Here is an 11,390-nt window from a genome sequence, read left to right as displayed (position 1 = left end):
TCGGTTGCATTCCTATACACCAAAAATAAAGTGACAGAAAGAGAAATCAAGGAATCGGTCTCATTTACAGTTGCACAAAAAACCATAAAATACCTAGGAATAAATCTAACCAAAGAGGTGAAAAATCTATACGCTGAAAACTATAGAAAGCTTATGAAAGAAATTGAAGACACAAACAAATGGAAAAAGATCCCATGTTCCTTGGTAGGAAGAACAAATATTGTTAAAATGTCGACACTACCAAAGCAATCTACATATTCAATGCAATCCCTATCAAAATAACACCAGCATTCTTCACACAGAGCTAGAAAAAATAATCCTAAAATTTGTATGGAACCAGAAAAGACTCCGAATAGCCAAAGAAATCTTGAAAAAGAAAACCAAAGCAGGAGGCATCACAATCCCAGACATCAAGCTGTACTACAAAGCTGTAATCATCAAGACAGTATGGTACCAGCAAAAGAACAGACACTCAGATCAATGGAACAGAATAGAGAACCCAGAAATGCACCCACAAACGTATGACCAACTAATCTTTGACAAAGCAGGAAAGAATATCCAATGAAATAAAGACAGTCTCTTCAGCTAGTGGTGCTGGGAAAACAGGACAGTGACATGCAGATGAATGAACCTGGACCACTTTCTTATGCCAAACACAAAAATAAACTCAAAATGGATGAAGACTAAATGTAAGACAGGAAGCCATCAAAATCATTGAGGAGAAGGCAAGCAAAAACCTCTTTGATCTTGGCCGCAGCAACCTCTCACTCAACATGTCTCTGGAGGCAAGGGAAACAAAAGCAAAATGAACTATTGAGACCTCATCAAAATAAAAAGCCTCTGCACAGTGAAGAATACCATCAGCAAAACTAAAAGGCAAATGATAGAGGGGGAGAAGATATTTGCAAATGACATATCAGATAAAGGTTAGTAACCAAAATCTATAAAGAACATATCAAACTCAACACCCAAAAAACAACTAATCCAGTGAAGAAATGGGCAAAAGACATGAATAGACACTTCTCCAAAGAAGACATCCAGGTGGCCTACCAACGCATGAAAAAATGCTCGATATCACTCATCATCAGGGGAATACAAATCAAGACCACAATGAGATATCACCTTACTCCTGTGAGAATGGCTAACATTAACAACTCAGGCAACAACAGATGTTGGCTTGGATGCGAAGAAAGAGGATCTGTTTTGCATTGCTGGTGGGAATGCAAAATGCTGCAGCCACTCTGGAAAACAGTATGGAGGTTTGTCAAAAAATTAGGAATAAAACTACCCCATGACCCAGCAATTGAACTACTAGGTATTTACTCAAATAATTCAAAAGTTCTAATCCAATGGGTACATGCACCCTGATGCTTATAACAGCATTACCTATAATAGTCAAATTATGGAAATAGTTCAAGTGTCCATCAACTGCATAGTTAAACCAGAAGTAGTGTACATATTCAGTGGAATATTACTCAGGAATAAAATGAATGAAATCTTGCCATTTGCCATGAAATGTATGAAGCCAGAAGGATTTATGGTAAGTGAAATAGATCAAAGAAAGACAAATACCACATAATTTCAGTAATGTGGAATTAAAGAAACAAAAGAAATGAGCAAGGGGAAAACAGAGAGGCAAACCATAACACAGAACCTTAACTATAGAGATGAAACTGATTGTTACCAGAGGTGATGTGTGTGTGGGATGGGTTAAATAGGTAATGGGGACTAAATATACACTTATGATGAGCACTGGGTGTTGTTTGGAAGTTTTAAATCACTATATTTTATACCAGACCCTAATTTTATACTTCACATTAACTAACTGGAATTTAAATTAAAAATTAAAAAAAATAATAGGAGAATTTAACATTTTACTTGTATCAATGAATAGATCAAACAGAAAATTCACAAGAAAACAGTGGCTTTGAATGACATTTTGGAACAGATGAAACTAACAGATACATTCAGAATTTTTCATCTTCAAATAGCAGATTACACATTATTTTCAAATGCACATAAAACATTCTCCAAAATAAAACATTTATTAAGCCACAGAACAAGATTAACAATCACAAGAATACTGAGGTCATACCATGCATCTCTCTGACAACATCATTATGAAATTGGAAATCTGGAAGAGCACAAAAAAATCTGAACAAGAAAAATATGAAAGAACACAAAACTATGAAGGTTAAACAATATGTTACTAAACAATGAAATCTAAGATGAAATAAAAAAATACTTGAAGATAATGAAAATAAAAACACAACAGTCCAAAATATATGGTATATAACAGAACATTTCTAAGTAAGAAGTGATAGGCAAAAAAAGATTTCAAAAAGCAAAAAAAAATAAAATAAAATAAAGAAACTACCTAATGTTATGAAAAAAAGAAGCTAGAAAAAGAAAAGCAAACAAAATCCAAAACCAGTAAAAGGAAGCAAATAATAAAGATTACAGCTGAAATGAACACATCAGAAAATAAAAACAAAAACAAAGAAAAAAAACCAATAGAACATATCAATTAAATGCAAAGCTCATTCTCTGAATGACCTGCAGAACTGATAAACTCTTAGCCAAACTCATTAGAAACAAGAGAGAAAAGACTCAAAAACAAATCAGAAATGAAAGAAGAGAAATGACAATGAATAGCACATAAATGCAAAGAATTATAAAAGGGTAGTTAGAAAAATTATATGCCAACAAAGTGGAAAATCCAGCAGAAATAGACAAATTCCTAGAAACACACAATCTTCCAAAATTAAATAAGGAAGAAATAGAAAATTTGAACACCCTCATTTCAGCAATGAATTGAATCAGTAAAGAAAATATTACCAAAAAACAGAAGACCAGGACCAGATGACATCAAAGGTGAATTCTACCAAACGTTTAAGAAGAATTAATATCCATTCATCAGTTGATGGACATTTAGGCTCTTTCCATAATTTGGCTATTGTTGAAAGTACTGCTATAAACATTGGGGTACAAGTGCCTCTATGCATCAGCACTCCTATATCCCTTGGGTAAATTCCTAGCACTGCTATTACTGGGTCGTAGGGTAGGTCTATTTTCAAATTTTTTTGAATATGAAATTTATTGTCAAATTGGTTTCCATACAACACCCAGTGCTTATCCCAAAAGGTGCCCTCCTCAATACCCATCACCCCCCTACCCCCTTCCCACCCCCCATCTACCCTCAGTTTGTTCTCAGTTTTTAAGAATCTCTTATGCTTTAGCTCTCCCCCTCTCTAACCTCTTTTTTTTTCCTTCCCCTCCCCCATGGTCTTCTGTTAAGTTTCTCAGGATCCACATAAGAGTGAAAACATACGGTATCTGTCTTTCTCTGTATGACTTATTTCACTTAGCATAACACTCTCCAGTTCCATCCACATTGCTACAAAGGCCATATTTCATTCTTTCTCATTGCCACACTGAGATATCACCTCACGCCAGTCAGAGTGGCTAAAATGAACAAATCAGGAGACTAGATGCAGGAGAGGATGTGGAGAAATGGGAACCCTCCTGCACTGTTGGTGGGAATGCAAACTGCTGCAGCCGCTCTGGAACAGTGTGGACATTCCTCAAAAAATGAAAAATAGATCTACCCTATGAGCCAGTAATAGCACTGCTAGGAATTTACCCAAAGGATACAGGAGTGCTGCTGCATAGGGGCACTTGTACCCCAATGTTTATAGCAGCACTCTCAACAATAGCCAAATTATGGAAAGAGCCAAAATGTCCATCAACTGATGAATGGATAAAGAAATTGTGGTTTATATACACAACGGAATACTATGTGGCAATGAGAAAGAATGAAATATTTTTAATTTTTTGAGGAACCTCCACACTGTTTTCCAGAGTGGCTGCACCAGTTTGCATTCCCACCAACAGTGCAAGAGGGTTCCTGTTTCTCCACATCCTCTCCAGCATTTATAGTCTCTTAATTTGTTCATTTTAGCCCCTCTGACTGGCGTGAGGTAATATCTCAGTGTGGATAAATAAATTATGGTTTATATACACAATGGAATACTACTTGGCAATGAGAAAGAATGAAAGATGGCCTTCTGTAGCAACGTGGATGGAACTGGAGAGTGTTATGCTAAGTGAAATAAACCATACAGAGAAAGACAGATACCATATATTTTCACTCCTATGTGGATCCTGAGAAACTAACAAAAGACCACGAGGGAGGGGAAGAAAAAAAAAGTTAGAGCGGGAGGGAGGCAAACCATAAGAGACTCTTAAAAACTGAGAATAAACTGAGGGTTGATGGGGGGTGGGAGGGAGGGGAAAGTGGGTGATGGGTATTGAGGAGGGCACCTGTTGGGATGAGCACTGGGTATTGTATGGAAACCAATTTAACAATAAATTTCATATTAAAAAGTAAGAAGAGTTAATCCTATTCTTCTCAAACTCTTCAAAAAAAATAGAGTAAAGAGAGTTTCAAAATTCATTCTATGAGACCAGCATAACCCAGATACCAACCAAAACGAAAGATTACAAAAATAAAGAGACACGGTGTTGAGTATCCTTTAAGAATACAGATGCAAAAATTCTCTAGAAACAGTCGTTCAATATTTGCAAATCAATCAATGTGACATCATTCAACAAAAGAAAGATTTTTTTTTAATTACCATTTCCATTGATGCAGAAAAAGATTTCACCAAGTATAACATCCACTCATATTTTTTTTTAAAAGTAATTTAGTGGGAACATACCTCAACAAAATAAAAGTCATATATCAAAATTGATAGCTAATTTAATACTTAATGGTGAAGAACTGAGAGCTTTTCCCCTGAGATCTGGAACAAAGCAAAGTCACTCTCATCACTTTTATTCAGCAAAGTAGTGGAAATCCCAGCCACAGCAATCTGAAAACAAAAAGAAATGAAAGGCATCCAAATTGGTAAGGAAGAAGGGAAATTTTCACTATTTGTAGATGACATGATACCATATACAGACAACTCTAAAGACTCCACCAAAAACCTACTAGATTTGCTAAATAAACTCAGTAAGGTCACAGTATACAAAATCAGTATGCAGAAATCTGTTGCATTTCTACAAACTATTAATCAGGTAACAGAAAGAAATTAGGAAGACAATCTCATTTACAATGGCACCAAAAATAACAAAATACCTAAGAATAAACTTAACCAAAGAGGTTGACATATCATTTAGTCCATGAGCTTCAGAGGCTGCATCATTGAAAGAGAACTATATCAATATCTCACACAATACTCTTGAAATGGAGTGAGGGTAGATATATACAATATAAGAAAAATATTTTATAATGTGAAAAAGGCTACTTATAAACTGTCCTCTATTTCACAGATAAGAGTTTATAGCTGATGGTGAAGTTTTAGATTATATTGGTTAAGATTTCCAGTTTATTAATAACAAAAGATTTTAAAAAGACATGAGGAGAGACACAGAACAGTGCAACATAGATACCTATTACCTTTTGTGGTTGTTTTTCGGTCTCTTAATTGCATTCTTCTTCAAAGCTCCAGAAGGAATTTCTGCAATAGCAAAGTTCATCAACTCCCATGATGGGCATAATAAAACCAGGATAGACTTGCTTTCCTGTTTATCTTTATGCAGTTAACCATGGCCACACTCCATTACTCATATGGATAAGGGTTGCAGCATCATCTGATGCTGAGTTCAATCATATAAAAAGAACTGCAAAAGCAAAAAGGTAATTCTTGTTTTTGACTTGTTCTCCTTCTGATGCATACCATTAATTCTTGAACATATTTTCTCAACTTTTCCCCATCATCTATTTTTATGTAGAAAAGCAAATGCGTTTTTTAAATTCAAGTATAATTAATGTACAGTGTTATATTAGTTTCCATTGTACAATATATTGATTCAACAATTTATACATTTCTCAGTGCTCATCAGGATAAGTGTACTCTTAATTGCTCTTTTTTGATTGAATATTTAATATAACAATAATTTACTGCAACATGTTAAGAAACAGGCTTTTACTTCCATTATGTAGGGACAAAAGACTACACATTCCTTCTATAATATTGGATGATTTTGTTTTCTTGAAGCTGAAATTTTACAGAATAACTAAGACTGACTCTTCTTTGAGTGGGAATTATTTCTGGGAGTTAAAAACTGAAACAAATGTCTCAATAATATTTATTTTCTTAGATGAAACTAACAGTGAGGGGTTATTCCGAATTGTAGACTGTGGAAGGAAGATAGTATTTTAGAGAGCTAAGACAGCATTATAGGCTCTGAGCCCCAATATCTGAGTTGAGACACAAATCCTCCCTGAGATAAATTATGTTGTGCTAGGCAGATGCCCTAGGAATCTGAATTATTTAATTTGTAAAAGGAGAAAATAAGGTGAGGATGTACCTCAGTGACTCTTGGGAAAGATAAAACATCGTAACACAAGAGAACAATTTCTGGGATGCTGTCACCTCAAATAAAGATTTGATGCTATTCTGTTACCACTATTAATAATTCTCCCAAATTAAATAGTGCACTGTTCTGTTTATATTAAACTAAAGAAATTGGATTCAGAAATGTAGGAATAAACATGGAGGCCAATTACCTTACATGGTACAGACGGCATTCTATTGTCTGTCTGGTGTGCCAGGTGGACTCTTCAGAGTGACTTGATCACAGTCACTATCATTTACCAAATTGCAATAAAGATTTATTTCACTTTGACCACAAATATTGACTCAGAAATCAGGTATATTTTGGGTCACCTGAGTGGTTCAGTAAGTTAAGTTTCCAACTTCGGCTAAGGTCATGATTTCACTGTTTGTGAGTTTGAGCCCCACGTTGGGCTCTGTGCTGACATCTCTAAGCCTGAAGCCTGCTTCAGATTCTGTGTCTCCTTCTCCCTCTGCCTGTCCCCCTCTCATGCTCTGTTTGTCTGTCTCTCTCTCAAAAATAAATAAATATTTTAAAATATTTAAAAAAAAAAAGAAAGCAGGTATATTTTGCTCCTATTGGGCTGTTTTTAATTTTACAGTTTCATCTGCCATTAGGTGTGGTTTTGGCAGATTATATTTTTAAATCTAATGTGTACCAGATTTTCTGGATATTTATTTAAGGTGTAAAATAATTTCCACTGTTGTCTACTGCTTTAGCACCCCAAAACTAGGAACTGTTAATAAGTTGAATATTGTAATTAGTCTTTGGAATCATAAGAGTATAGAATGCTTCGAAAGTTGGAGATTATTCCTGAAATATTCCTGTACCATAACCACTTCTCAACTTTTTCTGGAGAGAAGAAACAATACTCCTTTTTTTGTTGTTGGTGGTGAGTACTTTGAAAATTTAACATTTAACATGTCAGAAATTGAAAAGCTGCAAATGTTTATATTCATAAGAGAATATGGAAAATAATTTGTTAGTGATTCTATTAAGAAAGGAAAGATAGGGGCGCCTGGGTGGCTCAGTTGGTTGGGCGTCCGACTTCAGCCAGGTCACGATCTCGCGGTCTGTGAGTTCGAGCCCCGCGTCGGGCTCTGGGCTGATGGCTCAGAGCCTGGAGCCTGTTTCCGATTCTGTGTCTCCCTCTCTCTCTGCCCCTCCCCCGTTCATGCTCTGTCTCTCTCTGTCCCAAAAAAAAATAAATAAAAACGTTGAAAAAAATTTTTTAAAAGAAAGGAAAGATATATTTTACTACTATTGTTCTTTCTTATTTTGAGCTATTTTAAAATTCTACTTTAAATCACACACACACTCACACTAACACACACCCACACACACACATACACACACACACAATAGTTTTGCCTGAATAGATGGACTGTGACCTACTTCAGTGTAACCAATTTAAATTTTCTCTTATTTGTCTTTAGCATTTAACAAAGATGTAGGGTTTGAGTAGCAAGATATAAGAGGGGAAAGGAATTAGAGTTAGAAACAACTCAGTGTTGTTAAGATTTTCTCCATGCATCTCAGCTTCTATGAAAAAATATGTTGCTATAGACAATAAGGTAGATAATGCTTATGGAAACAACTAAAGCCTAGTCTTGTAAATGGAAATGATCTCCTACATGCCAGAGCTTTCCTCCTTAAATTTAAAATAAATAGTAGGAACTTTAAATAAATGAAGCTGGATGAGTATATACTAGACAAAATTAAGGTAGGACTCCCCATAAAGATCTGTTGAACCAAAGTTAAAATAAGAAATACATATATGTAGTCTGGGACTATAGAAATTACCAAACCCCAATTATTATGTGTATGAATAGATACTAAAATTAAGCAAACCAAAGAAATTCATCTTATAGTATTAAACAAAAAATGATAACAACCATCTCTTACAGAGAATCTACACAATAATTATTGAAGATCTTAACTCTTTAACAATATATGGACTCATTAATCTGTAACTAGTAATGTCTAAGCACTTTTACTATTTTAATCTGGAATATACTTAAGATTTAACCTTATTATCCTCTTTTATGTAAAGTGGACAAAAGAATGGTAGGTAGAAGATAATCTGAACCTACAGTTATAGTCCAGACTCAAAGTGTTAGCTCCTAAATTGATGTCCCTATCATATCTTAGGGGTTGGCCATTGGTGAGGACTGTTCCTGTGGGTGCATGGCTTACTCCACAGAACATCAGAGATCACATTCTGCCTGATTGTTCAGGCAAAGGGTATTCAAACTTTTGTTATGAGTATTCTCCAAATTATGTTTCAGTTATTTTCTAAATCTTGCTTATATGGAATGTATCTCTCAGAGTTTTTAAGATCCAGTTGGATACTTAAACCAGAGAAGTTGATTTCATCTTAACTTCTATAACAAAAAAAAAGTCTAGAAATAAGGGGTTTTATTCTTTAAGACAGTGATTCACTTTTTGTATTTTTGTAGGGAAGTGATTCTGCAAATTCCCATACTCATTGATAAACAACACTATGATCAGGAAATTTCAAAATACTGAGCTTAAGGAGGAAAAAAAACACAAAAATGAAAGAAAAACACAATGTCATGGACTATATTTCTTATGCTTTGCCTTTATTCCTGTGACTTATTTATTCCATAACTAGAGGCCAGTATCTCCCATTCTTCTTCACCCATTTTGTCATTGGTACATCAGTTTCTTCTCTGGCAACCATCAGTTACTCCTCTGTATTTATAGGTCTGACTCTGCTTTTTAAAAATTTTTTTATGTTTATTCATTTTTGAAAGACAAAGAGAGACAGAGCACAAGCAGGGGTGGGGTGGAGAGAGAGGGGTCACAGGATCTGAAGCAAGCTCCAGGCTCTGAGCTGTCAGCACAGAGCCCAATGTGGGGCTCGAACTCATGAACCGCGAGATCATGACCTGAGCAGAAGTCAGATGCTCAACCCACTGAGCTACCCAGGCGCCCCCACCCCTTTTTTGTTGTTTATTAATTTGTATTTTTCCATTCTACATATGGGATTGAAATCATGTGGTATTTGTCTTTCACAGCCAGATTTATTTCACTTAACATAGTACCATCTAGGCCCATCATGTTGTCAAAAAGGGCACAAACTTGTCAGTCAGAGAAAGACAAAAACCATATGATTTCACCCATATGTGGATTTAAGAATGAAAACAAATGAGCAAAGGGAAAACAAGAGAGAGAGGCAAACCAAGAAACAGGCTCTTACTACTGAGAACAAACTGATGGTTACCAGAGGGGAGGTTGGTGGGAGATGGGTTAAATAAGTGATGGGGATTAAGGAGTGCACTTGTTATATGGAAGTATTTAATCACTATATTGTGCACCTGGAACTAATATTACACTATATGTTAACTAAGTGGAATTGAAAGAAAAACATGAAAAAATAAATGTCATAAAGATTTGAAAAAAATAATAAACCTAGAGGTGCATATATCTTTTTGATTTGTGTTTTTGTTATCTTTGGGGAACAAATATTTTTGATTCACATATGTGAATTCTTAGAATTCAATTAAATTTGTTCAATTACAGGTAATTTTTAATCCTAATATACACTAGCCCTTGGAAAGTCCCCTTGTTACTATACTGGGTTGCCACCTGTAAACATAAACACACACACACACACAAGCTCACTAAAAATTTATTTCAGGTGATCATATTCCATTAGTGATCTATTAACTCCATAGTTTTCCTTGGTGATCCGGGTGATATCCAATGGAGAACAACACTTGGGTGAACAACCATACTGGACGATCAGATTTTGACCTAGTGGGACTCTTCAGTCAATCCAAGCACCCAGCTCTCCTTTGTGTGGTCATTTTAGTGGATTTCCTGATGGCTTTGTCTGGAAACATCATCCTGATCCTTCTGATATACTTTGATGCTCACCTTCATAATCCCATGTACTTTTTTATCACCCAGTTGTCTCTCATGGATGTGATGTACATTTCTGTCACTGTGCCCAAGATGCTCATGGACCAGGTCATGGGTGTGAATAAGATCTCAGCCCCCGAATGTGGGATGCAGATGTTTCTCTATTTGACACTAGGAGGTTCAGAATTTTTCCTTCTAGCAGCTATGGCCTATGACCGCTATGTGGCTATCTGCCATCCACTCCGTTATCCTATCCTCATGAACAATAGGGTGTGTCTCCTCCTGGTGTCTTCTTCCTGGTTTCTGGGATCTGTGGATGGATTTATGATAACCCCCATCACCATGACCTTCCCCTTCTGCAGATCTCGGGAGATCTATCATTTCTTCTGTGAAGTTCCTGCTGTAATGAAACTTTCCTGCTCAGACACTTCCCTCTATGAGACATTCATGTACCTCTGTTGTGTCATCTCACTCCTCTTCCCTGTGACAGTCATTTCAAGCTCCTATTCTTTCATCCTCTTCACCATCCACAGGATGAAGTCAGCAGAGGGGCGGAAAAAGGCCTTTGCCACTTGTTCTTCCCACATGACCGTGGTTGTCCTCTTCTATGGGGCTGCTGTCTACACCTACATGCTCCCCAACACCTACCACACCCCTGAGAAGGACATGATTGTATCTGTCTTTTACACCATACTCACTCCTGTTCTAAACCCTTTAATTTATAGTCTTAGGAATAAGGATGTTACAAGGGCTCTAAAAAAAATGTTGAATGTTAAGTCTGTCTCTCAGGAAAGTATAAAATAGGAAATATTTGTACTAATGTTTTGTTTTTCTTCACTGTACAGATTAAAAATAGGATCCAATGCCAATGTTTTTCCTTAGATTCTCATACCATGATGTGTCATTACCTGTTCATCCTTTTTGGAGGCATCTTTTCCCTATAATGGAATGCTCTTCATTTTTACACTTCTGCACTCAAATATTTGTACAACTGTATTGTATTCATGCTATATTTTTCTGTAGTTCATAGCTGCACTGTGATTCTGTGGGAAAATATGCATATTCTTTGGAAATAAATAATTAAATATTTAGAAACAAAG

At 35.8% G+C, this 11,390-nt stretch overlaps 1 protein-coding gene across 1 annotated transcript; it reads left to right on the top strand.

Moving 5' to 3' along the window:
- The first annotated feature begins 10,131 nt into the window (after positions 1-10,131).
- On the top strand, positions 10,132-11,094 carry LOC112856903 (olfactory receptor 2T29-like). The gene has a single exon (XM_025920203.2). The coding sequence runs from the start codon at positions 10,132-10,134 to the stop codon at positions 11,092-11,094; it is 963 nt and encodes a 320-aa protein (XP_025775988.2).
- The last annotated feature ends 296 nt before the right edge of the window (positions 11,095-11,390 follow it).

The sequence above is a fragment of the Puma concolor genome, chromosome A1 (genome assembly GCF_028749965.1).
Source record: "Puma concolor isolate L17-30 chromosome A1, mPumCon1.1.hap2, whole genome shotgun sequence".
Classification (NCBI taxonomy): Eukaryota; Metazoa; Chordata; class Mammalia; order Carnivora; family Felidae; genus Puma; species Puma concolor.
This window is presented reverse-complemented; position numbering and strand designations above follow the sequence as displayed.